This window comes from Nematostella vectensis, chromosome 13 (genome assembly GCF_932526225.1).
Source record: "Nematostella vectensis chromosome 13, jaNemVect1.1, whole genome shotgun sequence".
NCBI lineage: Eukaryota > Metazoa > Cnidaria > Anthozoa > Actiniaria > Edwardsiidae > Nematostella > Nematostella vectensis.
In genome coordinates, this window is record NC_064046.1 from 4,376,812 (window position 1) to 4,398,105 (window position 21,294).

Sequence of the window (21,294 nt, forward strand, 5' to 3'; positions counted from 1 at the left end):
AGGGAGGGGTTTTGTTAGTTAGAGAATAGCTGTAAAAAATGTCAGTAAAAAACAACACTGGGTTTGTGCTGATATCTTTATTTCTGATCTTCATACCACCAGGGTATGTATGTACAGTATTTGTACAATAAAAACATTTTTATAAATATTTTTTTGTTTTCACCCAAATGAAAATTTTTTTTCTCCTTTTAATTTTAACTTTTTTTTCCAACCACCAGGGCTACTAGCACGATCTATGTACTGTATTATTTCCTCTTTTCTTGTAATTTTTTTTTGCAATTTTTACTTTTTCATTTTATTTTTTCACTCTTTTTCTTATTTTGTTTTAACTGCATAGATGTAGAATGTATTTTTTTCCTCATCATGATATATAGATATTTTTTTAAACTGTATTGATTCAACAAGCTAATAAAATCTTCACTTCACTAAAATCACTAAATGATCATTTCGTACTGTGGTACATTCATTGAATGACAACTTACTTTTCAAAAGTTGAAAAAAACATTGTAATACTTTTACCATACGAATACAATATATATATATATATATATATATATATATATATATATAGCAAACTTGTCAATTAAAACATCATGTAATATTATAATAAATGTCTTTCAAGAAACTATATACTACTATATTATCTTCTCTATTCTTGCCAACAAAATGGTTTTCTTATATAGTGCTATACAATGTTCAACATTCTTTGACAACTTATTTTTGTTCAGCTTGTAATTTGAACACTGTCCCCAATTTGTTGTCTGTATTCTGACTCAACTGTCGTCCAGGACAAAGCCATCTTCACAATCTCCACTAATTTACCAATTTATTCAAATGGCACTTGTACTCTATCACGTAAGTTGAATCAGTGGACATCTATCAAGACTGAACTTCAACAAAGTCTCAAGGGAATTTCTTGAATCTTCAATGGTCTAAAAGGAAATAACACCACCATACATAAACCTTCACAAATGTTTTCTATGGAAATAAAGTGCTGCAAGAGTATATCTTGCACTTTGGGTATTTAAATAAATATGAAACATGTGGAAGCTAATAACTCTCAATGCAGCTGAATTGCTGGATTACAAGAGTGCAGATATAATAGGGGGGGGGGTTTATGGTGTAAACTAAAGTGCAAGTGCCACACCTTAACAGCCTAAAAGCTGAGGGGTTTTGCTGCTGGTATTAGCAATAAATTTGTTCTCCTTTATTTTTGCATTGTCTGTCCGGAAATTATGGGGGACTTCCAAACTGGATTAGTGATTTCCATTGGAAAATAGATATTCTTTTAATCAGTTTGTAATAAATAAATTCTCACCTTGACAAGCAAGCAGTGGACAGGCTCTGTGGACTCCTGGCTAAATCCAGCGATGGTTTTTAGTTTGCGACTACTGTCAACCTTGACCACAGGGATAGGGTACTCCCAGCAAAATGCTTCAATCAGTCGGCAATGGACCTGTATCCCTGGGTCCGCATGGCGATTTTCCACAAGGACGCACAGGGTGACATCGTCTGGGTCCCTGAATGACAGAATACACAAATATGAGATTGAGCTAATGTTTAGCCTAGGTCTAGCCACTGACATGGCGAACCTCTATGCTACTGAGGTGATATAGTGTTATGTGATGTCATGGCTTTCTGCAGGAAGATATATCAAGTCTTTGATTAGTAAGCAGTTGTATCATTGTTTTCCTGCTACGATTTCTGCTGGATTTGAGACATGTAGAGACATGAAGTCAAGGCATGTATCTTTTAATAAATGTTATTGGAATTATAACCCACCTATATGCGCCAATATTCACTTACCCCCCCCCCTCTCTTCTGTAAGTTGTATTACAGTAGATACTCACATTTCTAGCTGTTCCGCAGCTCCATGTGTAGTCATAATCAGCTCGTTACACTCACGGGCGGAATTCAGAACATCTTCCAGGCAAAGCTGAAGCACTTTAGACTGCATCAAGACTTTACCCCTGAAACAAGTGAATAAAATTGTTAAAGAGATAATATAAACAAGATTTGCTAGATGCGATTTTTTAAATAGAACAGGCTATGTTCTGATATCTTTATTTTTAGTTCTCGTGATGTGGAAGTTCGCACAGGTAATATGTAGCCATGAACATATGACTTTTCCAAACGTTTATCGAACGTCGTGCGAGCAAAAACAAGTCACGTGCGACCGGGAACACAAATTTTAAATAATTACTGCGTAAACCACTGAGAAATAACAAATACTAGTAGGGGCAAATGACAAAATAAGAGAAAGAGAACTATATTTTCCTGTTATAGACGTGTATCAGGGTTTTTGCAGTCGTGAAATATCAATGAAATATTGCGTTTGACAGGGAAATTACCCGGTGACCGAAAGAGAGCGATGCATGTTGCACCATCGAATGCAACAAATGAAAATCTAACCCTACTATTTGGGACACGAATTAACAAAAATACTGCAAATATCTTATGGAATTGGTGTTTTGGTAGATTGTCTTTTGACAGAACATTGGTTAAGTTAAATACACATGCCTGGATTTGGTGGACGGTCGTTGATCACGAGACTCGTACAAATCAGCGATTTACTTATAGTAAATTACTTACAATGGCTCGTCAAACGGCTCAAATTCGCCAATATCGTCCAACATTTCTTTTCTGCAGCTCCCAAATATTTCAGGTTCTCTTTGATCTATCTCGTAGTAACGCTAAAGCGGGAATTTCGCGCGAACCCACCCACACAACCGCCTTGGACAAGTCTTCGATTCTCAATGAACTTTGCTGAGCTTTCTGTTTGGTATCACTACATACATATCACGTGACAAATTTTTTTATCATACTCGGGAAGGGAGGGTGAATAACTTAATTATTTTAAACGCCAGATTTTGAAAAATATATATTCAATTCAATTTTTTTTCTTTTTATTCCTCAATAGATATAGAATATAATTCATATGTTGATATCTAAAAATGATTGTTTTTAATGTTTTCAGTAAAAAAATATGAGAAGTCAAATCATTGTTTTACCCCTCCCAGGCTAGTAAAAGGCGGAACTGAGGGAAAGTCCCGCTCTTTACTTACGTCATGTGGTCATTTTAATAGCGTTTTAAAAAACGCTGTAAGATTTGACGTGTGCTACGCTATAACCGGAACTAGATCACTTCGCAGAAATAACCCATCCCAATCAATGCCTTGTAAGCCGCTGTGTAAATCTGATATCTACAGAGGTCCTTGGGTACATTTTCACGCATTGTGCTTGGATATAGATTAACTGGGTGTATGCCGAAAATAATTTATACACGAAATACTGGTAGCCGACTCGCGGAAAAAACTTACATATTGGCCTGCGAAGCAAGCTTTTTGCTATGTGGAGTTAGTTTCAGAGCAGAGATCTTCGGCCTTTCGTGTTCTAAAACACAAAACACCACAGAAAGGCATACTTCGCTAGTCGGTAGAGATATATTCATGCAAAAATAGCGGTTCTTTTTTTTTTTTTTTCTTTGCAAAAAGAAGACCGCAACGAAAACACAAATAATAAGTATGAAATGATGATTTTTTTCCAGGAAAATCTCCTTTCAACCCCCCCCCCCCACACACACACACACACACACACACAGTGTCTAATGAGCTATCTCGACTATCTCGACAAGGTCCAACATTTTTGCAAGCAAACAGACCTGAAGGTTAATATAAAGAAAACAAAAATTCTCATTTTCAATAACAACGGTAAAACAATGAACAACATTCCGTTCTACTGATGGGAGTGAAGTTTGGGGCATGGGAACCGGTATGGGAACCGCTACAAATGAAAAAGAGCCAATAGAACAAGTTCATATAAAGTTCTGTAAAATGTTGCTCGGCGTTGGTAAAGGTGCAAGTAATAACGCATGCAGAGGCGAACTTGGAAGGCTTCCCATGAGAACGAAGGCAAAAATGCGTCCTTTAAAATTATGGCTGAAATTATCTAATGTAAACGAAATGCAGAAACTTTCGAAAACTGCATACAACTGGATTAAGGAAGCAGATAACAAAGCCTTCTGGAGTTATAAAATAAAAGAATGGCTCAATCGAAATGGGCTGGGAGATATATGGAAATGCCAAAATCTAATAACTGGTAATTTTAATGCAATTGAAAAGTTAATAAAACAAAGAATACAAGACGTTGAGTTACAGACATGGTTCGGCGACATACATGATGACATAAGAAAAAAATCCAACCAACAAAACAAACTTAGAACCTAGGATATTCAAAACAACATACGAATTTGAAACATATATCAGCCAGGTCACCAATACAAACCACAGAATCGCGCTGATAAAACTGCGAATTAGCAATCATAAGCTCGAAATCGAAGCTGAGCGTTATCGAAAACCTTACAAAAGAGCAAATGAGAGGATATGCCCTATTTGCGCTACCGGTGAGGTGAAGGATGAGGTTCATTTCCTGACAAGATGCCCCACATTTTGTGATGAAAGAGCCGAACTTTTCACAAACATAAAAATGGCAACAAACATTAATGTTAATCGAATTATGTCAGGAAATTACCTCTTCCTTCTCCTCATTAATCCACCTACAAAACTTCAAAAAATAATAGCAAAATTTATTGCCAAAATCACTGCGTTACGAAGCACATTAACGCTGAAGTCCTTTATCGCATGTGAAACTATCTTAATTTTATTTGGTTCTCATCCCATGTACACAATCTGTATAAGGACCAAATAAAAAGTATGTATGTATGTATGTATGAGCACAGGTCACGTGTGTAGCGTGACTGTAGTATTCTGTTGCGAAGGACTGGAACTAGCCGTAATCTTGCCAACCGAAAACACAAAACACGCTTGGGGGTTGATATCAACAAAGCTGAAATGAAAAGAGCAACGAACGAATTGAATCTTTGATCAAATAGCATAAGAACTAATGAACATTGAAAAGAATTATCCATCAAGAAGTTCAAAAGAATAGCAAGATGACGCTGAAGCCGGTTCGAAGTCGTGTGACTTTAGAAGAAAGAGTTGAGCAGGAAAGTCGTTTGACTGGAAAACACATTAAAACTCTAGTGCATTTACAAGATATACACTCAGAAAACGAGCGATTGAAGGCTCGAGTGGCCGAACTCGAGATATGCGAAGTAAGGGCTGGCAGAGTAGAAGGTTTGGAGCGTGAAATAGTCCGGTTAAAGGTAAGAAACGAGACGGGGGCAAAACAGAATATTGCTTCTTTTGTGTTGCTCTATCAAGAGCGCCTTATTGAATCCGGGATAAAAACATCCACGTATTTTTTTTACTTCCAAAGAAAGTAGCTATTCAAAGTTTTCTTGACAGAAAAAAAGCATAAGACACAGGATTTGTGTCGCACGGGCCAAGGGCTAGGTGTGTGTGTGTGTCGGGGGGGGGGGGGGGGGGGGGGGCGAAGGGAAGAGGACCAGACTGTTCGCAGTAGACTGTTTGTCTAACAGGCTCATAGACTTATACAATGTCAACAAATAACTCATTCCTGTGGAGTGAAGAAACAAAAATTACACTTAAATTAGAACTATACTACAGTCAACATGCTGTTTTTTTTTCTTGAAAGACTGCAATATTCATGAAAGCAGTTGTAAGTGATTTATGTACTGTTCGACAACTTGCAGAACAAATAGATTATTTGGTAGTCACCACTTAACAGGTGATAATAAGGTGTTACTTTACATGGTTTGTGAATCTTAATTGTTCTGTACTTCAATTTTAAGTACAGTAGAGAAAAAATAAATTCAAGTGGTATTTTCATATTTTCAGGACGAGTTGTCAAGTTGTAAGGAAGTGCATGAGTGTGCCCAGAATTCAAAAGTGGCCCTCCAAAAACTTCAAAAAGATTGTCTTGCAAAGATTGATTCTTCAAATCGATTGCTAACAGAAAAACATAAAGCAGAGGTATGTTTATATTCTCTCGGTGGCATATCCAGGGCTTGTTCTTTGGGGTAAATAGAATCCACACCCTTTTGAGGTAAAATGATGCCTGTCCTGAGAGGCAGGCAATTAAGGGATAGGAAGACTTCGATAACGATTTTATATAATGAGCCAGTCCTTTAAAAAGCTGGATCTGCCATTGCCTCTCCTTGCATTTACAAATACTCTTTAACAATAATAGATAGCTTGGTAGGCAATGATGGGCCCAGTAAAGAGTATTCTTGACAAGACAAAAACAAAAATTAAAAATCAGAAAGCTTTAATCATGTTCATTTCTTGGCCAAAATGTATGCTACACTATTAACACAATTTAGCATAAGTTAAAGGGACAGCATCATGGTACTCCGCATGTTTGGAGTCAGTGTTTATTGTAGGCTTTAAATTGTCTACAAACAGTTGAACTTTAAGCAGTCAATGCCTTGTTAAAATAATATGCATTATTTTATTGAAAACTTTATTTATTGACAGTTTGTGGTCATTTTCTTTGAATTTTTTCCTTTGGATTTAAGTCTCCCAATATTAGAATTTGACTGAAATTCATTGTGTCCTGGTCGGAGAGCTATTAGCTATTACCATGACACTGGGCCTGGGGCTCTCTACTGCTGTGTACCATAGTCCACCCCATACATTGGATGTTGTTTTCAAGGCGAGGGAAGGGCACCCCAATATTTGAAAAAATATGATAAGGAAATGACCAGTAGGGGCCTGGCTGTACCCCTCCCCCAAAATTTTTCAATGCCTGCTACAGCTCTGGTTTGAGTTGCTTGTTCCTCAGGTACACTTAGTCTGGTGGCTACCAACCCACCATTTACAAAATCATAACAGATGTGTTTTTGAATGGAAAAGTAACTGCTCTTTACCCAAACATTATATTGATTTTCCCCCACATTATAATGATATGCTCTACATCCTCTCTGTAACTCCTTCAAAACCTTTAGGACATTCAATCAGGAGTGGCAAAGCTTAAAGCCCCCCTGCCCATGTGCTCGCTTATCTGCCACTTATTAGAATTGGACGGGGACATTATGGTCATTTCAAAGTCGTTTTCTTTTTGTATTTGCAGATGCTTCGTCTAGTTTCACAGAAGCTTGAAGAAGAAAATAATTGGGTTACAGAGAGACAAAAGGTAGGTAATAAACAGCATCTTCAGGAAGTCGATATTAACTATATCTAAATAAGATAAAATTTTTATCCCTTAAACAATTGTATATTTTAAATTTCTTCCAGCTTATTGAGAAGATTCGTGAGTTGGAAGAGCTTGGTAGATGTCAAAAAGATGCAATTGACAAACTGGAAAACAGTTTTCACCTTAAAAATGTAAGGATTCATCTTCTCAGAACACGCCGAGAAACAAGGTCATATGTTTTATATCTCCTGCCGCGCTAGGTCAGAATCCCCCTACCACCCTTGCACAAACTAGGGCTGTAGTGGGACTTTAGAGACTGGGGGCACAATACAGAGACATTAGGAAAAAAATAGGGTGACAGACACACCCTTTGGTTATGCCTAGTGTACACTAGTGACATAATGACATAACGACATAGGCGCACACACTCTGTTTAGCCAGACATAATGACATAAAAGAGAAAAAAAATTCTCTTATGTCATTATGTTAATGTCGTTATGTTTGGCTTATGTCAAAATGTCAAACCACTCACTCTTGAACATATGAACATAAGGGTGCACGCGCGCCTATGTCATTATGTCGTTATGTCACTAGTGTGCACCAGGCATCACATGCTTTTAATAAAACCTGGAACTAAATCTCATTTTCTTTGTTTAAGGATTTGGATTTTGAAATTCAGCAGCGAGACAGAGAGCTAGAGAGGGCAAAAAAGGAGAACAAACATCTAAATGAAGCTTTGCTCGCACAACAAGAGGCAATAAAAACTTTGACTTGTGAAAACGAATCCATGCAGAAATCAATGGATAACTTGTGCCGTGATGTTAAAGTAATGAAAATGCAGCAAAAACAATCACGAGATTTAACATTCAAGATGTGCTGTGAAACCCAGACAGACCTCCTTGGTGATGAGCTGGAATCAATGGAGGAAAAGTTTTTTAACTATGAAAAAGAAAACAGCCTTCTCCGTGGCACAATCAAGTCAAATGAATCGCTTATAGGGACCTTAGAATTCAACCTCCAAGACTCTACACAAACATTGAAACTTCTTTACAAAGAGAGGGACTTACTTAAGAACAGAATCACAGGGCTGCTGGATGAGATAAAGGAACTAAGATCCCAAAAGCCAGAATCTAAACAGACCTTCTCTGATTTTGTTCAGTTAAAACGGGACTTTACAAACCTGAGAGATGAGCATGAAAAGTTGCTCAAGAAACGTAGTGCAAAGCCAAATGTTCTGCCATGTTTAACTGCAGATGCTAAAACTGTGACTAGAACTTTTGGTAGGACTCTAGTGAGTAGAAACAGTATAGGTAGTTTAAACTCGTCTTAGGTGATATAGCCCTTGGCATAATATATGTACTTGTATCCTACTCAGGGGGATGGTCAGGGTATGTATATATAGTTAGTCAGCCAAAGTGCCCCCCGTCTATTTGCTGAAATTCAGTAAATGTATGTACATGGCATTGCATTGGTCCTCTCACACATAGAACTGCCATTTATGAAATGCCATTTGCACCGACATTTTTTTGAAATAGGTGTATACATGAAGTACATGAGTACATGCTCAACAACAGTATACAGTCATGAAGTTTTGATGTATATTAAAGCTGAGTGTGCAAAGCTAAGAGTTGCCAGTATTGCATTTAAGTGGTATGAAGAAATGTCACAAAATTCCCATACTTTTCTGCAGGTACTCTGTATTTCTCACGATCACAATGTCGTGATTCCACAATAAAACAATAAAACTCCTTTGGGCTTTTGGAAAAAAAAAAAACACATCTTTTTATTATCAGAGATATTGAGACCAAATTATCTCTCTAATACATACAGTCGCAAACAAACAACTTACAAACAAAGAGGTAACTCTTAGACTACCTAGTGAGGTCAAACAACAATAATGAAAATTTGGCACTAGACATTACACCTTGCAGCAAACCAAGATGCTGGGAGTAAAAGTACTACTGGCAAACAATTGAAGAGCCCTTATCCGCCACGCCATTGTAAATATTTTCATTCAAAATGGGAAGGAAATCACTTGAAGAAATTTTAAAATATTTAAAAACAAAGTTTAGTTATTTATGAGTTATTTTCCTATATGGGCAATAGCGTTCCCATATTAGTTGATGGAAATAGATTCTTGTTTGCACTTGGTATTGTACTAGGATGACGAAATGGAAAGCAGAAGGGGGCAGAGTTGTATTATTCCATAAATTGACTAATAATCTACCCTTTTATTTAGATAAATCAAGAAACAAATTTGTTTGGATTAATGATTTTTTGAGAAAACAAAAATTTGCTGAGATAAATAAGACAACCTTTGGAAGATTTTTGCTAAATGTAAGGTGAGGTGCCATTTTTATTATTGTCAATTGGGCCTGATCGTCAGTTAGAAATCTCATTAACAATAGAAATGTGATAGCTCAGGTTTAAGAAGAGGCTAATTTTATATAATAAAATTATAACTGGTTACAGTTTTCAAACATGCTCAACAAATACTGAGATAATGGACACTGGACAATGCTTTCTTAAGGTATTGAATACTTTGTAGCCTGAATTTCAATTGGAAAATATTCTAGCAGATCTGACTATCAAGTAATACGCAATCAGCATGCCATTGAAGGGCAATAATACATGTTCCTTTCAAACAATGGCTATGCTATTTGCGCATGTCTATATGATTAAGCTTTGATATACTAGGACTGGAAAGCCTCAAAATTCTAGCTAAAAGTGAGATTTAGACATAACTGGACAGCAGGAATGAAGGGTATAGAAATGGCTAGAAAAAGCTCCTAGCAGACAGCAAGGTGTGGCTTATAGGTGCACACAGTAGATGGCAAGGGTGTGTCTAATAGGTACTTCCCTCCGGCGGCTGCTGCAATTTGCAATTCTGCTTCTCTGTCATCTGTCTGTAGAGGGATAAAAAAAATAATTTAGGTTAAACTACATGCTGAATTATGACAATCAAGACACTAAGTCACATATGTACATGGCAGTTATATATACTAAATACAGGACTAGATTTGGAAAACTCATCACCATCCTTGCAGCTGGGATGCAGAATTAAAAGGGTACAGATGCAACATGGTGGAGTTGAAAGTTTATTTCAGTTTGAATTGAGGTCTTACTTTCTAAGTGAAGTTAGTATAGATTTTATACTTTCTCCTTGGTTCCATCTGCTTAGTAATGGGTGTTGCCTCTCCTCGACCTGGAGAAAACATTGAGTCAATTAAAACACTATCATAATTAGTGGTTTCAATAACTTTCAGAGTAGGTTGTGGAGATTGATAAGTAGGACGTGAAAGTTATTCATATTTTTTTATTAGTTCATATAAAACTTAAATGCACTTTTTAAAGCTTGGTGAGAAAAAGCTGACGGTTCTGCCAGTGCTGAGGCATAATGAAACAGGGGGTAAAAAAAAGTAACAATCAAGAACCATGGACAAATTTCTTGCAATGAAATTTATTAAAATGGCCACAAAAACATAAACAACAATGTCAATAGCTGGGCCAAATTCGAGTCTACTCACAGATCACAGAATCTCTTCACCTCCTTATAATACCAATGTAAAAATGGAATTTCTTTTTTAAAATGGCCACAAAAACATAAACAACAATGTCAATAGCTGGGCCAAATTTGAGTCTACTCACAGATCACAGAATCTCTTCACCTCCTTATAATACCAATGTAAAAAGCGGTACTAATACAAATGAACTGAATCAATACATACCTCTCCTTTACTGTTGACACCATTCATGTTAATTTTGGATACAAATTTGACTGTTGGTGGCTTTTGTGGATAATTTGGACCACATACAATCTTAAGGTTGTAAATTCGGTTTTCAAAAACTGTCTGAAAACAAATGTAGAAAACTATCAATAAGTTTGCTACAATATAACATATTTTCATCTTGGTTGTGGCTGTTTTGGGAAATATGATGGACCCTCTTATTGAAGGATTATTTTTAACACAAAACAAAAAAAATTTCTCCAAATTTTGGACGCCCAGTGGAAATCTTTTTAGCCATGTCAAATCCAAATAGCGGATGGCCTGTTAAATAATGAGTAAACCGAAGTGAACTGGTGATGTTGTCGCTTTAATGAAATTTTATTTTTACAGTGACCAATTTATTGAGGAGTCAAACCGTTTCCCCCTTAGCTCAGTCCCCCGCCTACCCACTATTTACCCCCCTCCCTCCCTGCCTACCCACTATTTTCCCACCCTCCCCCCCCTGCCTACCCACTATTGAGCCCCCCTCCCTCCCCGCCTACCCACTATTTAGCCCCCTCCCTCCCCGCCTACCCACTATTTAGCCCCCCTCCCTCCCCGCCTACCCACTATTTAGCCCCCCCTCCCTCCCGCCTACCCACTATTTAGCCCCCCCTCCCTCCCCGCCTACCCACTATTTAGCCCCCCTCCCTCCCCGCCTACCCACTATTTACCCCCCTCCCTCCCCGCCTACCCACTATTTACCCCCCTCCCTCCCGCCTACCCACTATTTACCCCCTCCCTCCCCGCCTACCCACTATTTACTCCCCCTCCTACCCACTATTTACCCCCCCCCTCCCACTATTTACCCCCCTCCCTTCCCGCCTACCCACTATTCACCCCCCTCCCTCCCGCCTACCCACTATTTACCCCCTCCCTCCCCGCCTACCCACTATTTACTCCCCCTCCCTCTCCACCTACCCACTATTTACCCCCCTCCCTCCCCGTCTACCCACTATTTAGCCCCCCCTCCCTCCCCGCCTACCCACTATTTAGCCCCCCCTCCCTCCCCGCCTACCCACTATTTACCCCCCTCCTACCCACTATTTACCCCCCCCCCTCCCTCCCCGTCTACCCACTATTTACATTTACAATGGGTGAAGCATTTTGCATCAAATTTTGCATTTTGTCGTCCCAAGGAAATTCTGTTTAAACCCCTTTTGATCATTTAGCCTTTCGATTCTTGTGGATTATTGAAAATCTTATCCATGCAGGTGTGTGTCAGTGTGTTGACAAATCGAATGATCTGATAGACATTGTAGATCAAATGGAGCGGTAGATATATAGTTAATGGTAGTGTCAAAATGCCCTCACCCTCGCGGGGCCGAGAATCATGCCATTCCACCTATATAGCTCCATATCGTCGTCTGACTCCAGCCCCCAGCTCACGGTACCATCACCGCCTTTTTGGCCCTCCTCCAACTCATCCAAGAGCCGAAAATTACGAGGAACTGTACAAAATAAAATGACCCCAAATAATTTGCGAAATTAGATTACAGACACAAAAGCATCGGTTAGCATGAGAGATAATTAGAATTCATACATATCTATATAGCTAAGAAGAAAGAGGGTGTTGTCGGTTAAACGATAAATTGAAAATTATGACATTTTTTGACGAACCTTTGAAACTGTCTTTAGCGGCCATTTTGCCTTCTTCTTTTTTCGGAATCCCGTCGACACCTTCGAGCTATGAGCCGAGAGGAGACTGGTAAAAGCAAAGGGAAACCAAACTAGTTGGAAAGACATCCTGTCTTAAAAAAATCGATAACGGCACTCAATGAATACCTAAACTGGTACAAGAAACACTGGGAGCTGTCTAAAAATGAGAGTAAAAATGTAAATGATCGTTTTTTAGAAATAAAAAAGATCCAATGAAAGGCTCTCGGAATCTCCGCTGACCAGTAATTTTCACCTGTGCATGCACGTGCAGCAGGGGAGGAAAAGTGTCTTGGACGTGTGTTGTATTTGTGCGCTTGTCTTAGGGAAATGTTTTCTCAAAAGTTTTCTCCGACGACAGGAAAGATGGAGTGGGTTGTTGAAGACGAAGATTATGACATGAGGGATGAAATCGGTCGGTAAGTTTAAAAATCTAGATACGGATAAGTATATACTAAGTACTTAAATTCTTTTAAAACTAGTAGAAGCTAAACAATAGGTAAAGACTTATACTTATAGCTGATGGTTAATTAATTCCTTGTTTGTTTGTTGTTGTCAGCTCGGCATATGCAGATATGCTTCATGATGATGAGCGAGTGAGTCCGTTATTTTAATCTATGTTATATTACTTGTATTGATTTTTATCCCATTTTTCTAATTATTTCTATAAAACTAGTTTTCCTGTCATGTGTAGTGTGCCAGTGTTTGCCTGGCCAGAACCTCTGGTACATTCGCAACTGCCTTGTCATTTCGCGACAGAAGCCTCAAAATAAATAGATAAAATAAATAATACATAGAAAAATATTAAATACTCTAATTTTCAATTTTAAAAAAATCGAGTTTTCAGATTAATTGTTTTTTTTTAATGCCCAGTTGACATGGTCCTTATCCTGGTTCCAAAGTCTCCTTATCTCCATTTAGATGCCACAAGGAGAGTGCTATCTCGGTATCCAGGGCATATGGTCCCAAAATTTATAGGGAAAAAATTCAATTAGCACACCATGTCACAATATCATTCAATAAAAAATCATGCGACACAACCTGCAAAAAAATGTCAAGCAGCAACAAAATGAGTTAACTGACCTTGTTAGATGTAAAATGGTTGTTCCCATAGGAGGATGGCCAGTTTAAAGGTGCAACTGCATTCTGCTTAGTAACTCCATTTCATTAAATGGCATGCTATGATTTCTCATCCATTTGTTGCATCTGCAGAATAAGAAGTATTATTCAGCGACAGTAGATGCTATCAAGCGTATGAAGGCGTCCAACAGGTCTGTCAAAATGCTTGATATTGGCACAGGTACAGGGCTTTTGGCCATGATGGCAGCGAAGTCTGGTGCTGACACTGTCACAGCTTGTGAGGTATGTCATGGACGAGGCATGTACCCAGGGGTTGCTGAGGGGGTGGGGGAGGGTAGGGGTGAACAGCCATAGGTGGAAAGAGGACAGTATTTCACAATCCTTCAATAAGAAATTACAGACTTTTGGGTGCCCACGGGAGGGGGAGCGAGCACCCCCCTAGGTAGACTGTCTCTAGGGCAAATCACTTGAGAGCTACCAATTAACATATTTATATGGAACAAGTGTGGCAATAAAGGCATAGCATCTTCAAATAAGAACATCTTATTCAGGCCTGTAACCAGGGGTCTCGGGGGCTCAAGAGAACCCCCCACTCGACTTGAAGGTCCGCTCTCATGAAGGCAAGCTAAGATAAGCAAACTAAGCCACCTAAGAGAACATGGTCCGCTTAATGGGTAAACAAACCCCCTCCCCCCACTCAATATCCTGGCTCCCGCCTGTAATTTTTTTTTTTGCAGTTATAAGGCATGTTTTAGCTGTTATTCTTTTTTTTCCAGCATTTTTGCAGTATTATATGGTATATAATTGCTGAGGTCAGCAGGATAAAAATAAAAAAAATTCTAAGTATTACTGAGGAGTGCACTGCCCAAAATAGTATTTTTAAAAGATTGAATCAAAAGATAAAGTTACATGTCTTTTTTCTTTTTTGTGTCTTTGTTGGTTCAAGGCTTTTCCACCCATTGCAAATGCTGCAGAAAGTATTGTGAAGACAAACAGCTTCGAAGAGAAAATAAAGGTTGTCGGCAAGAGATCCACAGATGTCAGACTTGGCCCAGGTAATGTGCAGGGGCAGATCTAGGGGTGGCTCGCCCCCCTATTTTCAGATGCTTTTAAGTAGCAAGAAATATATGGGATTCTACGGAAGAATAATGAATCCCCTCTTTCTTGAATCTCTTGCTTTGCCCCCCTCCTCTTTTTTAAACTTCTGGATATGCATGACCTGTGAATAAGGCCAAAAATGGTTCTGTCTGTACAGTTGGAACTTTTTTAACAAACCCAGAGAATCTTTTTTGTTTCGTTAGCTGGTAGGTGTTTGACATTTGATCACAGTGATTGGTTTTGACCACTTGGTCATGGAACCAACAATACAATACAGCCATTATAATGCATTTATTGCTGTACATGTCAGGTTCTTGAAGATTGATTCTAAGTAGACTTTGGACCCTTCAGGGGGGGATTCCCATAAGAACAGATGGGGGTGATTGTCGGCAACACAAAATTAACCACCAGTGGTGTGTGGTCAAAAACATTTCTTTTCTCTAAAAGATAGTGCATAAGGTGTGGTTAAAGCAATTTTAAACTCTAAGAGATATCAATACTTACCAACATCAAAGCTGGAGGCATTAATCGCTCAGTTGACTTGTGGTTTACTCTGAAATACGTTTCCTGACACCATAAGCAAGAGACCCCCTAAGGGGATGGCAGTTGATAGAATTTTATACTTTAAAAGACAGGACGATCACCCCCACCTTCTTTTATGTAAATCCCTTCCCCCCATAGGGGGCCCATCTCTTTGCTAGATTGTTTGTGACCATATTATGCTGAGATTGAAAACCATTGTGAGCTTTGTTCCCTGCTTGTGTTGCACAGGAGAAGATATGGACTCAAAAGCCAATCTACTGGTTACTGAATTATGGGATACAGAGTTGATTGGAGAGGGAGCCCTCCCTACATTACGGGATGCATGTAAAAGGCTTTTAGAGGTGAGTGGACTGTGCTTCAAATGGGTGTTGCAGAAGGCCTTCTGAGGTATTTGGACTGTGCTTCGAATAACTACCTTTTGGTACTGACAACTATACTATGTCGACCATTACCATTATTATCAAAGACCAAAACTGAATCAAAAGGCCAATAAGATGAATTTCAATCAATCACAATTTGGTATATATTTCCTAGTTCACATGGTGGGCTAGAACAAAGTTTTGTTCGCTGTTTCAGATAGTTATAATGGACATAATTATTCCAAGCTGTGATGCAGGATATCATTTGTGTAGGATAATTATTAAAAGGTGAACCATACTCTTCTATATTACAGCCTGACTTTGTATGTGTTCCAGCGGCTGGAACCATTTATTCTCAAGTATTCTCAAGTACAACATTCTGGAATATGCACCAACTACATCCAAAGAATGTAAGCTGCACCATTTATGTATGATATGATGGTCAGGGGCGGATCAGGGGTGGGCCAGTGGGCTCCAAGCCCCCCTTTTGTGATATTTGGCTTAAAAATAACAAGAAATAAAAGGAAATCCATGGACAAACAAGAAACCTTGCCCCCCCTTGCTTGAAACACTTGTTTCAGCCCCCACATTCTGGAACCTCTGAAGGTTGGGACAAAACCTTGCTTTTGATTGCTGCATACCATTTGTTTTAGCATTGTTTGTGAAAAAAATATGAATAAATTTCCTTGACTCTTTATTTAGTTGTCAGCAAAAATGGAAACACGTCTGCCTGAGGGTATGACAAATTGCGCTGGCACTGCAAGTCCATTTGATCTCCACATAGATGAACTTGAACCCGAGGAAATAACTCTGTTATCCAAACCCACTCCAGTTGTCAGGTAAGAGAAATGCTTGAAAAACCTTGTAGAATGAGGATCATTGACTGTTTAACAACACAACCTAAAAACACAACCTAAAAACTAGCGCATGCCAACTTAAACGTGATAAAGAAGCCACAATTTCTTACAATGACTGTTGTTTCCTTCCTTTCCAGATTGTTTTACCCTATTCAAAACCAAAATGTACATCTCCAAGATTGTGGCTTTTTCAGTTTATTTTCCTAGATTATCCTCACTCTATTTATGAATGCCTAGACAAAACCAACAAGTTTTAACGACTTAAAAAAAAACAAAAACAAAAGGTCATATCAAAATAAAAAAGTCACATTTGACATTTTGTTTGCTATTGCTTCTTAAGTAAAAAGGAATTATTTGCCCTATTTGATGTGAAATTAGCTTATATTATATATATATATTTTCCAATCATGTTCTGTTAAACTATTAACATGAAACATTTTCCTTTACCCTATTATCCTGTTTTTCTTTTACCAGGGCTTCTGGAATTACGCGGAAAAAAACTCAAAATTACGCGGGATTCTTTGCTAAATTACGCGCAAAATTATGCAGAAAATCAATAATTACGCGCTAAATTACGCGGGATTTTGCAATACATGTTTCTTTCAAAATCTTTAAAAATTTTGCAGTATTCTTTACTGAATTACCAACTGTTACGCCCAAACTACATTTTGTACCGAAGGAAAGCATGAAAAAACTTGAAAAGGTTAATTTTTTGCGTGAAAATATCCAATTAAAAAAGGTATTTTATTGTTAGTCCTAGGCCTTCGCGGCTTAGCAAAGAACGCCTAGCCTTTTTATTTGTTTTTGAAATTCAGTTCGAAATTTCGCACTCTTACGAAGAATATCTCTATTTTTTACGAGAAATAGGGGTAAGAACCCTATAAAACACATCAGCTGTGCACTTAAATGTTTTGTCTTTCAAAATTTAGCCAAATTACGTGGGTTACGCGGAGAAAGCCAAATTACGCGCTTCCGCACAAGCACGTAATTCCAGAAGCCCTGTTTTACACTGTTCTTTCTATTAGAAACACGTGAATTCATTGCACAATGTAGCATCCCTTGGCTTCAAATGAGACTGCCTTTACTTGTATTTTCAATTGCTCTTCTCAAAGCATTTGCCTTCAACTCCTTTTTGCTGTCAGGTTTGACTTCTGCAATAATTCCCTTTCCGAGAATTGTCCGAATGTCCTATCCCTACCAGCAACTCAAGATAAGCCAGAGAATACGACGGAATCACACCATGCTAGCACAACAGCAACTTGTTCAGGAGTTGCCCATGGCGTGGTGATGTGGTGGTCTCTAGACATGGATATTGACGGCAAAATCACTATTGAGACGGCACCCAAATGGGCCCATCCAGATGGTGATGGCTGCCAGGTATTTGCTCCCTGATTGGTCCATTGGTATCATGTTTTGATTGGCTCAATATGGACATGTGATAGTGAAGCTGTCATGTATCTGTACCCTGATTGGATCACTTGTATCCATGTTTGTATTGGCTCAAAAAGGTTGTGATGACAATGGCTCCAATCTCCATTATTTTTACCCCTGTTAATTTCAACAAAGGTCCAATATGCAGATAGAGGTGAAATAGAATAAGATGCCAGTGACTTTGTCATTTGTGGATACTGTGCAATTGCTTTGACAAAAGTAAAAAGGCTCTGCTTTTTGGGCCTTGCTCAATCAAGAATGCTTGCTACCAGATTCCTCGTTTACTTGTATTTCTTACTTGTTAACTTGTATTGTTTACTTGATTACTTGTATTGTTTACTTGATTGCTTGTATTGCTTACTTGATTACTTGTATTGTCTACTTGTTTACTTGTATTGTTTACTTGATTACTTGTATTGTATACTTGTTTACTTGTATTGTTTACTTGATTACTTGTATTGTTTACTAGTTTACTTGTATTGTATACTTGTTAACTTGTATTTCTTACTTGTTTACTTGTATTGTTTACTTGTATTGCTTACTTGTTTACTTGTATTGTTTACTTGTTAACTTGTATTGTTTGCTTGATTACTTGTATTGTTTAGTTGATTGCTTGTATTGTTTGCTTGATTACTTGTATTGTTTACTTGTATTGTTTACTTTATTGCTTGTATTGTTTACTTGATTACTTGTATTGTCTACTTGTTTACTTGTATTGTCTACTTGTTTACTTGTATTGTTTACTTGTTTACTTGTATTGTTTTTTGATTACTTGTATTGTTTGCTCGATTACTTGTATTGTTTACTTGATTGCTTGTATTGTTTACTTGTTTACTTGTATTGTATACTTGTTTACTTGTATTGTTTGCTTGATTACTTGTATTGTTTACTTGATTGCTTGTATTGTTCACTTGTTTACTTGTATTGTATACTTGTTTAATTGTATTGTTTACTTGATTACTTGTATTGTTTACTTGTCTTGTATACTTGTTTAATTGTATTGTTTACTTGATTACTTGTATTGTTTACTTGTATTGTCTACTTGTTTACTTGTATTGCTTACTTGTTTACTTGTATTGTTTACTTGTTTACTTGTATTGTTTACTTGTTTACTTGTATTGTTTACTTGATTACTTGTATTGTTTACTTGATTACTTGTATTGTTTACTTGTATTGTCTACTTGTTTACTTGTTTTGCTTACTTGTTTACTTGTATTGTCTACTTGTTTACTTGTATTGTTTACTTGATTACTTGTATTGTTTACTTGTATTGTCTACTTGTTTACTTGTATTGCTTACTTGTTTACTTGTATTGTATACTTGATTACTTGTATTGTTTACTTGATTACTTGTATTGTTTACTTGTATTGTCTACTTGTTTACTTGTATTGTTTACTTGTTTACTTGTATTGCTTACTTGATTACTTGTATTGTCTACTTGTTTCCTTGTATTGCTTACTTGTTTACTTGTATTGTCTACTTGTTTACTTGTATTGCTTACTTGTTTACTTGTATTGTTTACTTGTATTGTTTGTTATAGTGGCGGGACCACTGGATGCAAGCGGTATATTTTCTGAAGAAACCTCTTGAAGTACACGAAGGTATAGACACACATGTTACACAAATTGAATAATAAAAGTTTAAAAACCTGTTTATTTTCAACAAGGTTCAGTTGCATCCCTTATGCAGACACCCTCTGAAAAAGCTTTCCTTCTTTTAACCTTGTCCAGGACAAGAACTTGACATCACCTGTTGTCATGACGACTACAGTGTGTGGTTTGGCGTGCAAACCAAAAGGTACCTGTTTGTACAAAATTATAAGTTGATATCAAGATATGGTAGAACAGATCTGTATTCTGAGGTCCACTCCCACTCTCACTCCACTGGTATCTATATAAGAAGGCTGTAGTTTCCCTTGACCTGAAATAGCAGCTTCCTCCATGAAGTGGCCAAGACAACCACCCTTACATTGCTGTAGTAACATATGTTTTTCTAGTGTGGTTGTGGAACCAACTGCACGTCCCATCTGTACGTGTGGAGCTCATATCACATGGAGTAGACATAGACACTGTATGCTTAACGACAGAGAAAGGAATGCTGCATTTCAAGCAGCTTTGCAAAAGGTATGCTCTCTCTTGTAAAGCTTTCTGTATCAATTATTCCCATGAGAGAGACAACCTCTGCGGTGTTGGTGGCATGACAAAACGTTTCCCTTTCCAATTTTCCTGGTCAATATTTTTTCATTCATCTATAATCCATCCACCTTACAGTAGACATTAGTTCTTTTGTTCATTTCTTCACATACTATTCTCTTGTCAAACTCTCATTACTCATCATCTGTGCTCTGTGTAGATGGTATCTGAAGGCTGCACAAGAGGACTGTGTATTGGAGATGGGTCTCTTCTCCCCTTACAGGCCCTCGATGCTGGTTTTGAAAGAGTATTATCTTTAGAATCATCTCCGCTGTTTATCAAGCTTCTAAACAAGGTAAGGAATTTTGGGGAAAGCATGGAACTATAATCACGTTGGAGTAGAGGAAGAATAACACTCCAGCCACAAATTCCATGATTTGCATTTGACTAAAAATAGGATATAGAATACAAAATATGTCTTTTAGGATTTAAGTTGGTCCTTACATGATTAAAATGGACAGTTTTCCAGATTATTGGATACTTGTCTGTGTATTAGAACCAAAAGCAATGGTTTAATGATATGTTGAAACTTATTTACGGCCATCACTAACTTGTTGTATCATTTTGTATCATCATAAAGCACGGAGCTTGCATCCTGGGTAGGGGTCTTGGTTAAGTTAGTGGCTGTAATTCTATGTTGAGTTATGGTCAGGAGCAGAAACGTCACATGCCACTCTGTAATATCTTGGAAATCTTGGCTCCCTTCCCTATGCTGCAGTGGTTACAGCCCCTTCACCTTTAAAGACAACCTGCTCTACTCCTCTGCCCATATACATTCATTTAGGAATTCCAGGACTTTGAGATTCCATCGCTAAATGCTGCTGCTACACCACACCCCCCAGACAGTGTGCAAATACCGTCCATATGAAATTGATTACACTACCTTGACACCAGTATTTGTCATTGTTATTTTTACTTCAGATTTTGGAGCTCAACAATCAGATGGAAAAAATAAAGCTACTCGAGAAGTCAGTAGAGCAACTAAGCAATGAAGGCTTCCATGAACAGGTAGATTTAATTTCCATTTTACTTGTAGCTACACTATGAAAAATAATTACTCTAAGCATGTTTTGTTGTGAAAGTAGTGTCTTTTTATGTTTCAGCTTGATGTGGTTATAAGTGAGCCGTTTTTTAGCGCCAGTCTTTTCCCCTGGCACAACATCCACTTCTGGTATGCAGTAACCAGCATCAGACGGCATGTCAACAAGGACATCAAAGTACTGCCCCAGGGGGGTACCTTGCGTGCCATGGCCGT

General features: G+C 37.9%; 4 protein-coding genes across 4 annotated transcripts in view; 2 read left to right on the forward strand and 2 right to left on the reverse strand.

Annotated features, from left to right (window-relative positions):
- Positions 1-58: 58 nt before the first annotated feature.
- Positions 59-2,768, reverse strand: LOC5501211 (growth arrest and DNA damage-inducible protein GADD45 gamma). The gene is made up of 4 exons (XM_001622472.3): positions 2,593-2,768; positions 1,851-1,970; positions 1,319-1,520; positions 59-932 (listed from the first exon to the last, which is right to left on the reverse strand). The coding sequence occupies exons 1-4, from the start codon at positions 2,634-2,636 to the stop codon at positions 852-854; spliced, it is 447 nt and encodes a 148-aa protein (XP_001622522.2). The 5' UTR covers positions 2,637-2,768; the 3' UTR covers positions 59-851.
- Positions 2,769-4,771: 2,003 nt separating this feature from the next.
- On the forward strand, positions 4,772-8,683 carry LOC5501206 (serine/threonine-protein kinase MRCK alpha). Its single transcript, XM_032369544.2, has 5 exons — positions 4,772-5,164; positions 5,760-5,894; positions 6,994-7,056; positions 7,158-7,247; positions 7,715-8,683. The coding sequence occupies exons 1-5, from the start codon at positions 4,952-4,954 to the stop codon at positions 8,384-8,386; spliced, it is 1,173 nt and encodes a 390-aa protein (XP_032225435.2). The 5' UTR covers positions 4,772-4,951; the 3' UTR covers positions 8,387-8,683.
- A 137-nt stretch (positions 8,684-8,820) lies between these two features.
- LOC5501210 (ubiquitin-conjugating enzyme E2 variant 2) lies at positions 8,821-12,528 on the reverse strand. The gene is made up of 5 exons (XM_001622471.3): positions 12,444-12,528; positions 12,138-12,274; positions 10,785-10,907; positions 10,182-10,261; positions 8,821-9,962 (listed from the first exon to the last, which is right to left on the reverse strand). The coding sequence occupies exons 1-5, from the start codon at positions 12,466-12,468 to the stop codon at positions 9,902-9,904; spliced, it is 426 nt and encodes a 141-aa protein (XP_001622521.1). The 5' UTR covers positions 12,469-12,528; the 3' UTR covers positions 8,821-9,901.
- A 41-nt stretch (positions 12,529-12,569) lies between these two features.
- LOC116608304 (protein arginine N-methyltransferase 7) overlaps positions 12,570-21,294 on the forward strand; it is a gene marked incomplete in the record, with an annotated part of 10,023 nt that continues 1,298 nt past the window's right edge. The window contains 14 exon segments of the mRNA XM_048721038.1: positions 12,570-12,898; positions 13,039-13,075; positions 13,692-13,841; positions 14,506-14,614; positions 15,429-15,541; positions 15,874-15,969; positions 16,262-16,398; positions 17,559-17,793; positions 19,388-19,448; positions 19,578-19,644; positions 19,844-19,970; positions 20,200-20,334; positions 20,961-21,047; positions 21,143-21,294. Coding sequence (XP_048576995.1) covers positions 12,810-12,898; positions 13,039-13,075; positions 13,692-13,841; positions 14,506-14,614; positions 15,429-15,541; positions 15,874-15,969; positions 16,262-16,398; positions 17,559-17,793; positions 19,388-19,448; positions 19,578-19,644; positions 19,844-19,970; positions 20,200-20,334; positions 20,961-21,047; positions 21,143-21,294 — 1,595 coding nt within the window.